Source organism: Caenorhabditis elegans, chromosome V, assembly GCF_000002985.6.
Source record: "Caenorhabditis elegans chromosome V".
Classification (NCBI taxonomy): Eukaryota; Metazoa; Nematoda; class Chromadorea; order Rhabditida; family Rhabditidae; genus Caenorhabditis; species Caenorhabditis elegans.
The window spans coordinates 2,036,498-2,052,028 of NC_003283.11; the positions used below are offsets into that span (position 1 = coordinate 2,036,498).

The 15,531-nt window shown below is 35.0% G+C and overlaps 3 protein-coding genes, 1 non-coding gene and 1 pseudogene across 8 annotated transcripts; 1 reads left to right on the forward strand and 4 right to left on the reverse strand.

Annotated features, from left to right (window-relative positions):
- Window positions 1–1,695: 1,695 nt before the first annotated feature.
- Y40B10A.4 lies at window positions 1,696–5,862 on the reverse strand (annotated as a pseudogene). Its single transcript has 10 exons — window positions 5,817–5,862; window positions 5,641–5,772; window positions 5,446–5,507; window positions 4,974–5,071; window positions 4,224–4,929; window positions 3,734–3,968; window positions 3,565–3,684; window positions 2,852–2,941; window positions 2,136–2,808; window positions 1,696–1,925 (listed from the first exon to the last, which is right to left on the reverse strand). Coding segments are annotated over exons 1-10 (2,392 nt in total).
- An 880-nt stretch (window positions 5,863–6,742) lies between these two features.
- Y40B10A.5 (G-protein coupled receptors family 1 profile domain-containing protein) lies at window positions 6,743–9,559 on the reverse strand (the record flags this gene model as incomplete). Of its 4 annotated transcripts, none has more annotated exons than NM_001313313.3 (8): window positions 6,743–6,907; window positions 6,963–7,040; window positions 7,203–7,388; window positions 7,445–7,573; window positions 8,238–8,491; window positions 8,542–8,642; window positions 9,338–9,441; window positions 9,492–9,559. In NM_001313313.3, the coding sequence occupies 8 exons, from the start codon at window positions 9,546–9,548 to the stop codon at window positions 6,866–6,868; spliced, it is 951 nt and encodes a 316-aa protein (NP_001300242.1). The 4 variants fall into 4 exon arrangements, with proteins under 4 accessions (NP_001300242.1, NP_001368573.1, NP_001368572.1 ...); NM_001380611.1 differs by having other exon boundaries at window positions 6,743–6,914; window positions 7,203–7,397; window positions 9,492–9,548; NM_001380610.1 differs by having other exon boundaries at window positions 6,855–6,914; window positions 9,492–9,548.
- A 3,160-nt stretch (window positions 9,560–12,719) lies between these two features.
- Window positions 12,720–13,688, reverse strand: comt-4 (O-methyltransferase). The gene is made up of 4 exons (NM_071157.2): window positions 13,613–13,688; window positions 13,224–13,554; window positions 13,047–13,180; window positions 12,720–12,993 (listed from the first exon to the last, which is right to left on the reverse strand). The coding sequence occupies exons 1-4, from the start codon at window positions 13,673–13,675 to the stop codon at window positions 12,838–12,840; spliced, it is 684 nt and encodes a 227-aa protein (NP_503558.1). The 5' UTR covers window positions 13,676–13,688; the 3' UTR covers window positions 12,720–12,837.
- Y40B10A.10 lies at window positions 13,488–13,635 on the forward strand. The gene has a single exon (NR_068628.1). It is a non-coding gene; the product is annotated as an Unclassified non-coding RNA Y40B10A.10 (non-coding RNA).
- Window positions 13,689–14,417: 729 nt separating the features above from the next.
- On the reverse strand, window positions 14,418–15,110 carry Y40B10A.11 (Basic proline-rich protein; the record flags this gene model as incomplete). Its single annotated transcript, NM_001313310.1, has 2 exons — window positions 14,418–14,607; window positions 15,052–15,110. 2 exons carry the CDS (start codon window positions 15,108–15,110, stop codon window positions 14,418–14,420), a joined length of 249 nt encoding a protein of 82 aa, NP_001300239.1.
- Between the last annotated feature and the right edge of the window lie 421 nt (window positions 15,111–15,531).

Here is a 15,531-nt window from a genome sequence, read left to right on the forward strand (position 1 = left end):
TTAGCGTGAGAAATTGTGATGTTGTATTTCAAGAAATGTTTAAGATTTATACAATTTCACAAGAAATCTAATGTTCATTACTCAATACAAAAATTTGTTGGTTTGCGCAAAAAATAAATTACAAGAAAATTCAAGGCGCAAGTAAATATGTCAAAAGTCTATAGCCAGAAAGTGTAAGGATAGACACAAAAATTATAATTAAAAAATAATTTTTTCTGATCAACATATTATTTTTTGAGCGTCAGTTGTTATCCAGCACATTCAGTGGTTTCTTTACAACGAGTTCCTTTGGGGTTTACTATTTTTGAAAATTCGAAATATAACAGTTTGTAGATTATTGTCTCAGGTTGACGTACGCCTGCCTCATACCTGCCTAAGATATACATTTAGGTGTTGCCCAATGCTCAAGTTCCAAAATCGCAACGCCACGTTTCGCAACAAAAAAATTGCTAGAAAATTTAAATTTCCCGTTAAAATTTTTCTCGAGAAAAAATTGAATTTTCTACCAATCTCAGAAATTTGAATTTTCTCAAAAAATTTTGATTTCCCTCCAAAAATTTCTCCAAAAAATTGGAATTTTTCCGCCAAAATTAGGTGTTTGCTTCAAAGATTTAACAGCTTCAAATGCAAATAATTAGGCCAGTTAAAAACATTTTAAACCACAAATTTGAAGAATTGAGGCGACGTACTCTTCGTCATTTTCAGAAATTGTTATTCAGTTTCATTTTGATTTCTATTAATTAAATCATAGACATCGGCCAGGTTTTGATCTATTAGACTAATTTAGAAGTCACTAGGGACTCTTCTAAAAATCCTGTGATTTTTATGAACCCGAAACATCAAATAATTAGTCACATTTTTGCAGGAAAGTAATAATATGATTTTCCTTCCGCCAGAAGATCAAAAGTTGATAACACATTAAAAATTTGTGAACTTTGAAATAATGACCTTCAAGCAAGACATGGGCGAGGTCTATTATTGATTTTTTGTGAAGATTGTAATGGAGAAGAAGGGGAGGGAAGAGTTCAGCTCTACCACGGTCAAATTTTTTTACAAATTTTTTTACAAAGTAAGGGGAAAAGGGGGTGGAAAACAAACAAACAACTACGTCACAGTCACATAAGGGATTATCTTCATGTTGTGAAGGTGGTAACAAGGCCCCGCCCACTTTTGGGTCTCGCCGCGAAAACTACAGTACCCCTGGGGTTTTCGTGGCAGGAAAAATCGACGAGAACGCCGCAATTGGAGTTTTCAGCGGAAAATATAGATATGCAAATTGGAAAATGTACCATAAATTAATTATTTTTCTTTTAAATGTTTTTTTTTTCAAAAATCCTCTTGTTATAGCAATTTTGGTTCATTTTCGGGCAAAAAAACTATTGAAAATCATCAGAAAATTTTAAAAAACTTATTTTCAGCACTTTCAAAAAAAATTTGCTCAAGGTGAAGATTGAAAGAAGCAAACTTTTTGAGGAATATCGAATGAGAATCTCTATCGAACTCATTTGCCTAGGAATTATATACATCATAAAAAGAAACGAAATGTAGGCAAAAGTAGACAGAGCTCGAGCGGTTTTAATAGTTTCGTTGTCATAAACATCAAACTTTATTTTAGAAAGAACGGAAAGCTGGAAAATACATAAATAAAATAAAGCGGCATTGTATCATTAATAGAGAAATTCCCGAGTTCCATCAAATTATTTTCTTCTGAGGCGTTTGAACTTCAACTCAATCGAATTGTTATGTTTCAAATAGATCTGAATCCGATAGAATCCTCCGCCAATAGGATTGTAACCAAAAGTGGCGTGTTTCTTGTTTTCGTACGAGACGAATGTCGGGTCGAATATTTTAGCGAGTCCAATCGGATCCTCACATTTATAAGCTCTGATCAAGGCCCATTTGAAGTTGGCATTCTCGTCAGCCATCTGGAAATTCAGTTAGTTATCCGTATTGAACAAAATTCGGCGGGCAGTTTTGCAGAGATAGTGGTAAGCGAAACCCCCTTTGCTACATGTCTGGCTGAGACCCATTTTAGGAAAAAATTTGGGGCTCAAAAAATCGAGCTCACTTTCTTTTTCACTTTTCAAAAAAAAAATTATTCAGCTTTTCACCAAATACATCTTCAAAAATCTTACTTTTTTAACCATGCGCAAGTGGAACAGTGAGAAGTATGCGAACCAAACAGTAAACTTCTTCGAATGCAGAAAGTGGTAAATCGGAATAGTGACTGTATTCGTTTGCTCAAACGCCCACAGCTTCTTCCATGGCTTCATTCTGACGAGGTTCCAATAATCGTTGTCTTCTGGGTCCAATTTTTGACTATAACGGAGTTCCCGAATTATATGGAAAATTGGTAACAAATCGGCAAGTTCAGAAATTGTCCTGTTTTTGATATTCAGTTCAGTAACCGTCATGAACTCGGCAGCCTCCAAAATGTCATCCATGTCGTTGATACATTTCTTGCGAAAATCCTCATCCTTATCGTCGTCAACAATTTCATGTATGAATCGTTCGGTTACGATATCACGACGTTCCATTACCAACATCAAGTCTTTCTTGACCAGATCCAAATATTGCTTGCCTGGCACGAAAATTTCCTTTTCGACACGAAATATTCCATAAATTACTCTTACGCTGTACAAAACTGTAACTCCATTTGGTTCCGGGCGATAGTCGATAAAATGATTTCGATCAAATTGAAGAGTCACATACTTTTTCTGATGAACCACCGTCAGACACTTCAAGCTAACCTCTTTCTTTTTCAGAACAGCTTCTCTCAATTTTCGAGAAGTTTTCATGAGAGCCAGCCTGAAAAATGTCTATTTGAAGGTTTTATTAGTAAATCACTTACGTGTCGATAAAATCCACGCGGTTCAAGATCTTGTTGTAGATCTTAGAATGAGTGGTCAAGTCCAGTAAGTCGAAAGGGTTTGCATCAGGCCTGAAATATATTATTATGTCATGTTGTCATTGGGAAATCAAAGGTTTTTGTTTTTTTTAACAATAACGAGCAAGGTGCGGGATAGTGTTTTTTGTCAGCATGAGACGCAGAGAATCGACCTGCAATTCTACAAATTGAGACGGTTGGGCATGTTCCCCCGATATTTTTCATTATAATTTAATTATATGATATAGAAAAAATATTTACTCTATCTGATAATTAATTTTTATTTGACTTTTAAATACCGAGAAAGTGTTCAAAAATTGTCCGAAAATTGAAAATAGCCGGTGAAAATTGCGGTAACATTTTTGGAAATTTTCAACTTTCAGAAGATTTCTGAACACTTTCTCGGTTGTTCCAAGTCAAATAAAAGTAGTTTTTAGATAGAGCAAATACTTTTCTATGTTGTATCATTAAATTTTAATGATACAATATTGGGGGAACATGCCCAACCGTCTCATTTTGTAGAATTGCCGGTCGGCAATTGCCGCGCACCTCTGATTAAAGAAACAATTTTTCAAATCCCTGTTGTTTCAGACCAGCCGGCAAGCTTGTCGAGAGGAACGAGCGACAATTAATACAGTTTTCCTTGTTTGCACCAAATTGAATATAAAGGATCTTACTCGGCTTTCGGCTGTCTCTCACTGGTGGATTTTCGGGCAACTTGTTGAAATCGTCTCCATTTTCCTTGTAATCCTTGTAGTCGTAGCGCTTGAAAACATCATTCTTTTGAAGTACTGATTCTGTAAAATATCAAAGAGTTAATGTAACGCAAATAGAAGCGGAATTCACCATATTCATCTCTACGCATATATACAGAACAATCATGAATCGATCTCTTGATTTCGATGGTAATCGCAAATTTTCTACCGTCCGGTGTCTGGTAATTGAACTTAGCACCTCGGGTCCCCTCATAAAGTCCATACGAGACAAAGGTCGGGTCGAACATTTGACCAAGTCCAATCCTATCCTTGCATCTTTCGGCATTGATCTCAGCTGATTCAAAGTTCGGATTCTCGTCAGCAATCTGGAAATTCAGTTAGATTATTATTATTAACAAATCTTGGCGGACAGGTAGATCAGTGCACAAGTGACTTGGACGGACGTAGTAATTCACTTGTAACTGAAATGTATCTCGGTATATCACAAAAAACAGACACGTAGCACAACTCTGTTCCAAATAACCGCTCTTATGTGACAGACCAATCGTAAAAAATTCGCATACTGCGTCTTTCTAGCTGTGCCATCTTGAATCCAATTTTTTTTTAATCAAGAAACTCACCTTCTTGATCTTACGCAAACCTTCCAATGAGAATCTCTCAAGACGAACGTGAAACTTGTTCAAGTGCAGAAAATTATCTATTGGAATTGTGGTTACATTCGTTTGCTCAAACTCCAAAAGTTCCTTCCATTGCGTCATTTCAGTGAGTTTCTCATATCCGTTATCGGCTGGATCCAACTTTTGAGTATAATTGATTTTCCGAACACTATGGATAATGGATAGGAGTTCGGCGAGTTCCGAGATTGTCCGGTGTCCGGTGATATTCATTTCAGAAACAGTCAGGCAGTCAGCAAACTTCAAAACATCATTCATATCGTTGATGCATTTGTTTTGAAAGTCCTCATCATTATCATCGTCAACAATTTCATGCTTGAATTGTTCTATTACGACGTTGTGATGTTCCATTATCAACTTCAAGTCTTCCTTAACCAACTCCAAACATTGCTCTCCTGGCACAAATCGTTGTTTTTTAGTCTTATTCTTGGCGTGAAAACGTTCGTCCATTTTGGGAGAACCGTAAGAACCCCAATTGGTGTACAAAACCAAAACTCCATTTGGTTCCTGTCGATAGTCGATGAATTGATTAGGATTGAATTGAATAGTCACATAGTTTTTATGGTGAACAACTGCCAGATGTTTCAAGTGGACTTCTTTGTTTTTCAGAACAGCTTCTCTCAACTTTCGAGAAGTTTTCATAAGAGCCAGTCTGAAAATTGTCTATTTGAATTTTTTTCTTAGTAAATCACTTACGTGTCGATTACATCCACGCGGTTCAGTATGCTGTTGTAGATCTTAGAATGAGTGGATGAGTGGGATGGAGTGGACAGTCGAAAGGATTTGGATCAGAACTGAAATATATTATATGTCTTGTTGTTATTGGGAAATCATAAGCTTTGGTTTTTATCAATAACCCGCAAGGCGCGTTATACTAATTATGAAATTGCTGTGCTTTTAGTTTAGATAAAAACATCTTTTTGGTTTTTCGAAAACTATGTAACTTCCTCAAATTTAATAGAGTACTCTAAAAAAATTGTTTTTTTTTCTGTAACTTTCTAAATTCTTTTAGGCCTAACTGAGTGTTTATGGACTTTTCTAGAACTTTCTAGATACTTTTAAAACTAATTTAGAAAAAAAAGTAATTATCTTTTCTGGGTGGAATTAAATTTTCTATTCAACTTGCCGTTTTTCACTGTCTTTTCAAATCTTCAATGTTTTAACTTACTAGTTGAACAAACTCAGAAACCATATAAACCCATCAGATTCGGAGAGACTTTGTGATAGGTTCTGAAAATTAAAATTTCTATGCAATTTTTATCAATTTTCTTCAAACTTTTCTCTTTTGTTTTAAGCTTTTCGCAATAAAAATCAATAATTTTTAGTTTCCCTGAAAATTTTCTGAATTTCGTATATCCCTTACCGAGTTTTGAATAGAGGATGCTTCAATTCTTTGTCCGTCACCTTCAACAAGTGATAACAGAGTAACGGATTCTGTTGATTTTGGGGATTTTGTTTTACAACAATCGTTACCCATTTAATCGCAAATGTTGTTCTGAAATTTAAAATTTAATGGACGAAAAATTCAAGAAAACTCACATGAAATGATTTGAAATGAGCTGCCTGGGAGCAACTTCCAAGAAAAGAAAATCGAGAAGTGATTTGTGAAACTTCGGGGAGTGTAATCCACGTGGTTTGGCCAAATCACGGATGTTCACACGTTTCAGCGATTTTTATTTATTTTTGCTTTTATAAAAGTTCATTTTATTTTGTATACAACACACACGTGGTGCCAGATTGTCCCATTACGGTTTGATCTACAAAAATGCGGTAATTTTTTTGCTCAAAAATTGTGACGACAGCACGTTCTAAACCATGCGAAATCAGTTAAGAACTCTGCGTCTCTTCTCCCGCTTTTCTTGTAGATCAACATAGATCAATCCGAAATGAGACACTCTGACACCACGTGAACACACGGTCGCATAAGAGTTTTTAAAAAACTTGAAAATTTTAGTTTTTTTATTTGACAACGCGCTTAATCTTTTTGGAAAACTTTTTTAGAGAAATTTCATATTACAGCTCCTATTTTCTGTTGAAGTTACACCAGAGGTAGCCACTGCTCCAACAAAACCTCAGAAGGCAGGCTGATTGGCAGACTTGGCAGAAATTGTTATTCAGTTTCATTTTGAATTCTCAAGAGTATTAATTAATCATAGACAGAGCTCATCGCCCAGTTATTGATCTATTAGACTAATCTGAAAGTCACTGGCGATCCTCAAAAAAATCCGGGAACTTTATGAACCCGACACATTAAATAATTAGTCACAATTTTTTTTGATGAGATATTATAATTTTTGATTTTGTCAGAAGATCAAGAGTTGATAACACATTGAAAATGGATGAACTTTGAAATTATGACCTTCAGCCAAGATATGGGCGGGGTCTATTATTGATTATTTTTTTGCCAGTCGAAACGTGACCCGATACAATATGAATCCATGATAGGCTCCCCCCGTATATTGGTAATTCGCAGAACAATTTTATTTAAACAAGAAAACGAATTTTGTAAAATAATTTTTAAAAAACGGTTTGTCGAAATTATAAATATTAACTATTTTTCTTGAAAAACGGGCAAATTCAATGTACGACTATTGTGTGGTTGGTTCGTGTGGTTCGTGATGGGAGCATAGCTGACGTCTGTAAGTTTTATAAAACAACTGAGAAACGGGGCGACAATACCCATACCTTTCTCGCCGAGCCTGGAAACATCAAGTCTCTGAGTACTTTTTGAGTTGTGAGGAAGATGAAGAGGTTTACGACGCCCTGTAATAATATTTTTCTGTTTGAAAATTTTTTTTAAATATCCTGGTCGATCAAAAATTAATAAAAATAGTTACTTGTAATTGACGAAATTACCTAAATCGACAAAAAAAGTTAATATTTCCCGCCTAAACGTTAAAAATTCAAATGTTGGCAAATCCGTACCTTATTTAAATTCATTAAATACAAAACATTCGAACTGATCATTGGCGAAAAATAGGTAATCAAATCCGGCACCGTAAATAAACAAATAGTACTGCCAGTTATCATCGCCACTGTCTTCGTCATGCTCAACAACCGCTTTCCGTTTTTGGTGGAGCCCGGCGCAAACTTGGTATGATTGTAGATACTCTGAGTTCGCTGTACGGTTAACTTCTAGAGCGGATAGGAAAATTATGGGAACTTACGATGCACATTTTGATGAAAATTGGAAGGTATATGAAAATACAGGCAATTGTTGTAAGGATACGGATGGTACGATAGAGAGTATAAAGGTCCAAGGGTAGCGATTGATTCATGAGACAGTTCATGGTGAACTGAAAATAGTATGGGTTGGCTTTTCAGAAACTCTACCAAAATTGTGAAAATTTAAAATTTTGAATTCCCGCCAAAATTTTTTTAAATATCCAAAATTTGAATTTTTTTAATGTCCAAATGAGGCGTTGATCAAAATGATCGAGCAGTCAATGACTCTTATGGGTTAGGCTTAGGCTTGTGATTAGGCTTAGGCTTAGGCTGATGCTTAGGCTTGGGCGTAAATTTAGGCTCATGCTTAGGCGTAGGCTTAGGTTTAGGCTTAGGCGTGAGTCTAGGCTTAGGTTTAGGATTAGGCGTAGGCTTTGGTTTATGCTCAGGTTTAGGCTTTGGCTCAGGCTTAGGCTTAGTCTTCGGCTTAGGCTAAGGCTTATACTGTGCAAGAAATACGAAATTCCAGAAAATTCAAGAATTTTTATAAAAAACTCAACAACCCTGTTCCGACGAAAAATGAGACATTCCATAGTCTGTCAGTTTTCCGAAAATTGTCCTAAAAGCAATAGATTTCAAAAATAGAGTCAAAACGTTTTTCCGAGTTGGAGAGTCAAAAAAGTGGCCGGCTTAAGTTGCGGCGGACAAAATATGAGTTTGCACCAGCGCCCTCCAACTCGTGTTGATCCTATATTTTCCGCGATCCTCGTTCAATGTCAGCTGCTCTTAACTTACGTTTTTCACGGAATAATTATCATATGCACCAATTGCAGCAGGAATCCACAACGGGATAACAATGAGATATGGCAAAAACATAAGCATATACGCGTACTCAATGTGAAGTTTCAAATATCGAAATGGAAAAAATACACATATAAATCGATCGATTGCGGTGAAAACTAATGTAATTCCAGCCATAACTACAATTAATATGAAGAATTGATTGTGTACAGTCATGAAACAATCCCACATGGAGACGAGTGGGAATCCTGGAATGAATTGGAAATGGGGAATATTTGGAAAAGGTGCAACGACTTACTATCATAAATAATAACTAGAATTGCACGATAAACACCAGCGCTAAAATAAGTGATGCCGAATATTACATCGAAAAATAAGCAAGCACCAATTATTACAAATCTGAAATTCAAATTATTAATTTTTTTTAATTGTAAGAAAAAATTTGCTGAAAATTTTGGTAAATTTCAGAATTTTTTGTAAATTGAGAAATTTTTGGAATTCCAGCAAATTTATATCTAAAACCAGGCATTTTCAAATGATTTTGCATGAAAATTTGAGATTTTGGAAGAGTTTTTGGATTTTCTAATGCAAATTTTCAAAGGCAATTTTATTTAGACTTTTGCAAGGGGTTCTAGCCTTCCTCATTGAATTTTTCGCGCTCCATCGACAATAACCTGCCGGACAACTCGTGGGAAAGCTGTGTACTCCACCCGGACAAATACATTTAGTTTTATAACTAAATTCGAGCCACGACGCGACACGCAACGCGCCGTAAATCTACCCCAGATATGGCCGAGCCAAAATGGCCTAGTTCGACAAATTCTTCCATTTTAATTTATGAGGGAAGTCAGAACCGCGTGCTTTTGTATAAAAATAAAAAAACAGAGAAAAAAAAACATCTAGTTTTGTTTTAAAATTTCAGATATTTTTGTCTGAAATTCGAAGAGTTTTCTGAATTTTTTTGTGGATTTTTTTTTTATGTTTTGCCTGTTAAAAATAAAAAAAATTGCAAATTTTAGCTAAAACCTTGTCCACGAGGAGTACACCTAAAGTTACTAGACTCAAAAAATTTATTTCAAAATTTAAAATCTTACTCTTTCTGTGCCCTCAACTGACGATTTGTAAATAATCTGATAGTTAAAAATAGGTTTGCAAGAATGATAAATAGGCCTTCAACTAGGTAAAGTATGATAAATGTCTGAAATATTCGAATTTTTAAATTTAAATAAAACAATCAAATTACCGTACCTTATCATAATCTTTAGTGTATTGGTTAGAGAATTTGATCTCGTTGGAATCGGACATCCTATTCAAAAGATCTAGAAATATGGAAAATGAATGAAATGAAAACTTGAATGATATTTTTAAAAAAGAAGAAAAAAAGTAGAAGTGCACCTGAATAGCGAGTAAATTAGGTTTTCATAAAAACTCTAGAAATGTGATTTCTAATAATTTTTACGAGAAAAAGGAAACATCAATGTGACTAACCGCCACGAGGACCCCCTCACAATTTGATTACAGCTCCCTCTGGAAGGAGAAGCTTTTGAGTGATTGGGACAGGTGGGTGTGCTTACTACGTGAATCACACGATTGCAATTAATTTGGTGCAGACACAAAAAGTCCAAAGGTTGCTAGAATCAACTTTTTTGCAAATTTGGTTAGAATTGGTTAGAATTGGAAAATGTCGAAGATTCAAGAGTGCTCTACTGGGGGAAGGGTATTAAACAAGTGATCCCATGAGGTGTCGGCCGCTACATCATAACACAGTTTCTGAAGCTTGATAAGAGGATTATCAGGTGGGTGTAACACTAATAGAAGTCGGCTAAATTCACCATTAAAAGGCCAAAAGTTTATGCGTTTTGTGTTTTTCAGTGATTTTTCAAAATTTTCAAACGAGTATAACTCTGAAACTAGATATTTCGGCAAAAAGTTTTACTAACAAAATGTTGCTAATAATGTTACGTATACGAATAATATATATTCCAATGTCACACAACAACCATTCCAATAGATACCGCGCCCGACATCTCGCGAGTCAATTTTTGATGACTTTTCGTAAAACGCTTGCAGCGGAAAAATTTTTCCCACATTGTTTTTCAGTTCAAATGTATTATAAATTAAATTTTATTGCTACATTGGTTTCTTAAGATACATGTTTAAAAAATGATTTTTGGAAGACGGATCCCACTTTTTGAACGTTGGTGCAAAAAAATCTAGTTTCAACGTTAATTTCTGAATAACAGGCTACTTACTAGTTAGGAACAAAGTAATTATATGCAGACAGTAGACTTATTAATGCAATTTATTTTATTACTAAAACTTTTTCCATGAAAACGTCTCGTTCTTGAACTGCAAGCGTTTTACGAAAAGCCATCAAAAATTGACTCGCGAGATGTCGGGCGCTGTATCTATTGACAAGGTTATTGTGCAACATTAATAAATACGTCATTGTATAGGCGACATTGAGAGCAACATTTTGTTAGTTTAACTTTTTATTCCTGTTTGGAAAAACACAGAAAATCAAAAACGCGTATACTTTTGGCCGACACCGTATGTGCATTACCGACATAATGTTCTTCATAAAATGTTCAGTCAAACACAAAAATGTGCTCTCGGAGTAATGTTTCAAAGTATCACAAAAGCTGACATATTTCCTAACGAACTTAAAAACATAGATCGAGCGATGATTTTTGGTGCGATGATGCCATTGCTAAAATTCAGATGTGTTTTCTGCTAGACTGAGTTTGTGTTCAATATTGTTAAATCAAATTGTGCTTTAAAGATTTTTCAGCCCAAACTAATTTGTAGTAGAGTTTTGGTAATGTACTTGATTATACTGATCTTGTAATAATTCTAAACACATTTTAATAATATGCGAGTAATTAAAGGTGGTGTAGCGCCAGTGGGGATATTGTCTAAAAACACTTATAATGATCCAAAACGACCGAATATCATAATAAAATACTTCAAAAAATGTCAGACTTTTCAAATTTTCCGGTCAAAGTTTTGGCAAATATGAGCTTTTGAGGAAATCCAAAGAAATGTCGCATGTTCCGACCCCTACAATGTTTCAATACAAATAATTTAAACAATACAAATAATTTAAACAAAAAAATGTTTTTTTTGGTCGACTTCCAAAATTATGAGTGGCAAAAACTGAGTAATTGTCACTTTTTGACAGTATATAAAAAATTTTCTAAAAATTTTTGAAAATTTTTATTATGATATTTGATCATTTTGGAACCATTGGAAGAGTTTTTAACATTTTTCCCACTGGCGCTACTTCGCTTTTAAATATATGAGTTCATAAAAACAACATAACTTCCTCCACCATATGTTTCTTGGTTTTCAAAAATTATTTAAAATTTGGGCGTAATTTTATATGTTTATATATTTTTTTTGGCAGAGTACAGTCTAAGTATACCGAATATAACTGTAGAAAAATTATAAATTTCTTCTAATTTTTATGATTTTTTTAATGAGTGGAGTGATTTTCGACCTTTTTGAGTTTCCCGGTTACATTAATAGGTTTTTCTGTTTTTCAAATTTGATTTTTAAAAAGCAAAAATGTCAAAAATGACGTCACTCATTTGAGCAGGAATTCAAGTAATTCGGGCCTTTCTATTCTTTTTTTCAAAATTAAAAAAAATTATAAAAAATTTAGAAACATTTTATAAATTTTTTTACAGTTATATTCGGTATATTGGGACTGTATTCTGTCATTTAGGACAAAAAGCCAACGCTTTGCATGATGATGATACGTGCGAGGCACTCGAAAAAAGTGAATTATGAGAAAATAAGTAGGTGGATTACGAGAAAATTTCTTTGGGGGTTTTATTGCAAGAACTCCTATTCTTGCATATTTGCAACAACAAAAAAGCATTTGGTTATTATTACCACAATCTAGATTTACAATCACTTACACAAAAAAATCATTTAGTTTAAATAATCGCTTCAAGACCCAAAAACTAATACACTTCCGTGTCGAAAAAAAGTATCACAACCAGAAATCGGACTTGATTGAAGTTTTATCGAGGAGATCCACGGACAACAAAAATCAGGTTAACTGACAAACATGTCTAATCGCTGTGGCGTAAATGCTATAAATAATAAACAACATTATTCAATCAGAAAATTTATTTATTTTCTTAGATTTATTTTTTCCTTCAGCAATTTCCAGTGTGGTGTCAGTATTGTATCATTATATTATTGTTTGGTGTGCCAGAAACTTGTGGCTTTTGATGTGAGCGTTACTATTTTTGCATGCCAAAAATAAAATGTAATCAAGTAGTAGATTCGTCATGTATCTTTCGAAAATCACAATTTTATAGGTATATTGATGTAAGCAGAACAATTTTGTCTTGAGCTTATACTTCACTTTTCAGGTTTTCTTAATGCTCTTCAGAATAAAATATATTTTAATGACCAGAAAATCTCTTTTGTTAGGTTATAAAAAATTGTGTGTAAAAAGTCAAATATTGAAAAATGCACATTTTATATTTTAATATTTTGAAAACAAATTCGTTCACAATTTAACATTTTCTCAACTTTTCCATCATTGACAATAAAATAAAATTCTCATTTAAATATCCATTCACTTCTTAAAAGCCATGTGGATTCCATCGCCAAGATTGAGAAGCGCCGAGTAGGTACGATCGTCTTGATAGATCTTGTCGTTCATCTCGTGAATCGCAGCGGTACGTGGATCGGTTCTCTTGGCAGGATCGCAAACTGCTCCGTCCCAGAGACTCTGAAATTAAAAAAATATGTTTCGCAGAGTTTCCCCTACAACTAAAAATTTACATTATCCACAAAAATGACACCTCCCTTGCGGAGTAGGGAAACACATTTCTCATAGTAGTTACTATAATTCGCCTTATCAGCATCGATGAATGCAAAATCAAAGGTTCCGGATTGTCCGTCGGCGATTAGTTTGTCTGAAATTCCTTACTTAACCCAGAAGCTTCCAGAATTCCTCACCTAGACTCTCAACCCCTGGGCCTTCCACTGGCTTGATCTTCTTGAAAGTTTTCTCGCATTTTGATAGGATTGGAACTCCGAACTTGCGATAATTGGCATGGTCGATGTCAAAAGTGAAAACTTCTCCATCATCCGGGACAGCGAGAGCCCAGGCTAAAGCAGATGCTCCGGTGAATGTTCCAACATCAAGTACACGCTTTGCACCTAAGAATTTTATAAAGTTCTCTCCAAATGTAAGAACTTCAGGAGCTCCTAGCATTCCAGAGTGTGGAGCGTTGGTGAGCGTCTCCTTTTGGAGCTCTGCCTGGAGAGGGGTTTGGACAGCGGTGTGCTGGAAAAAATATTTTTATAAGCTACAAACTACATACTATAAACTACAAACTACAAACCTCCGCGCAATAAGCCACCACTGGATCTGCGCTCTCCTCGTAACTCTTGGCAACAATAGACATTTTTGGAGTTTTGGAAAAAGCGATGCTCTTGAAAATCTACTCAACCATTTTATACCCACAGTTCTTTGAACAATTACGTGATATTTTGATCTTCTCTGTATCTTATCTCTATTTTTCGAAGTCTGCGTCTCTCCAAATGCAACCGATCTTGGCAGGAGACTCGAAGTTCAGCGCCAATAGAGAAATGATGTATGGAAAATTCGATAAAATATGATTTTGCTTAATAGTCTCTCAACTTCCGAACTGAACTTTGGAATGTTTTAAACGAGAAATTATGTACGGTACATGAGAAAATCGAAGAAAATTTTGAAAAAAAATTATATCAATCACAAAGTGACATCAACTGTTTATTGGTAGGTAACAAAAATGTACTAATAATTATTATTTACTGAGTAATTCAGAAAAAAAATATAGCGTTGAAAGTCAAAAAATTGCCTACATAACATTTCTGAAAGTTTAAAAAATTATCGCAATGTTTTTTTTTTCAATTTCTTACTACATACGTAGTATGAAAAAATCTTTGTTATGAATATAAAATTTTTTAGAGTTTTTGCAAACAAATTCAGATTGAAATATTTTCGGAAACCATTTTTTTAGCCAGATCTTCCTATGAAGCTTTTATTTTTCTGAAACCTAGGGATTTCTGATTTTTCAAAAAAAATCTGAAAAAAATACAGCATTGTTGAGGCAAATATAACTTTTGTATTGTGCCTAAAAATATCAAAGTTATGCAATTATGTTATTAATTGTCCCATGGTGGTGGTGGTCCCGGTGGTGGTGGTCCTGGAGGCGGCGGAGGTGGTGGCGGGCGTCCCCATGGTGGAGGAGGTCCCGGCGGTGGTGGACCGGGAGGCGGTGGTGGCGGCCGTCGCCATGGTGGTGGAGGTCTTGGGGGCGGTGGAGGTGGTGGATCATAATCGTCAAATTGGGCGCTGAAATAAATATTTGAAAGAAATGGCTCTGCGGCCAAGAAAGAAAATCGATGGCCGAGATGGCCGAGTCAAAATTTGATCTTTTACTTCATTTATTTGAAGAGGATAACCGAGTTATCTTTGTGGCTATGCAAAAAGTAGCCCAGAGTTTTCAAAGTGAACCACAAAAATGCACATGTGCTCTACCGATAAAATAAGTGTAGCTACAAAGATTCCCGGACGTGGTGTTAGAGTGTCCCATTTCGGTTTGATCTACGAGCGCGTCTAGACGCAGATTTCTCAACTGATTTTGAATGGTTAAAAATGACATCACATATCTTCCCGCTTTTTTTGTAGATCAAACCGTCATGGACCAGCCGGACACCACGTGTTCCCGTAGACCATTAATGGTTTGCCTAATTATATAAGATACTGGCTATGAGTTCCTAAAATTTTCAAATTTACCTTGTCACTTGCACCAGCAATACTAGTACAGGCAATAATAAAATACAAAATAGCCGCATTTTTATAAAGAAATTGAAATGGAAAAGGAAAATGGAGATTTTCACTCCGTTTTATAGTACCTCAGAGAATAGTTGAAAAGGAAAGTCACAGCATTGGAACAACTACTGATCTCGATCAAAATTACACGTATCTCTTGTCAGAAGACACTATTCTCATTTCTTATTGTTTTATGAACTTCCCGATAATTGAACACTACTTTGGGCATAATCATAGTTGTATCAAAAATAGTGTTAGCTTAAAATCCATTAAATCGTGTAAGCCGCTGCGACATTGGCAAGTCGGTCAAATTTCGAATATGAACTGATTTCAGGCCATTTTTTGAGCCGTCATAATTTTTTTGAGAAGTTTTCAAAAAGTTTCATTAAGAAATTCGGTGTTTTCTGACAATTTTGAGTCTAACCAAGCAATAAAAAAATTCGA

What these genes read in the sequence shown, in the direction of transcription:
- comt-4 (NM_071157.2), bottom strand. Translation starts at nt 13,675, where the DNA reads ATGTCTATTGTTGCCAAGAGTTACGAGGAGAGCGCAGATCCAGTGGTG. An exon ending in TGGTGGCTTATTGCGCGGAG is followed by an intron (nt 13,555 to 13,612) that starts GTTTGTAGTTTG and finishes TATTTTTTCCAG; the next exon opens with CACACCGCTGTCCAAACCCC. An exon ending in GTGTCATTTTTGTGGATAAT is followed by an intron (nt 12,994 to 13,046) that starts GTAAATTTTTAG and finishes TTTTAATTTCAG; the next exon opens with AGTCTCTGGGACGGAGCAGT.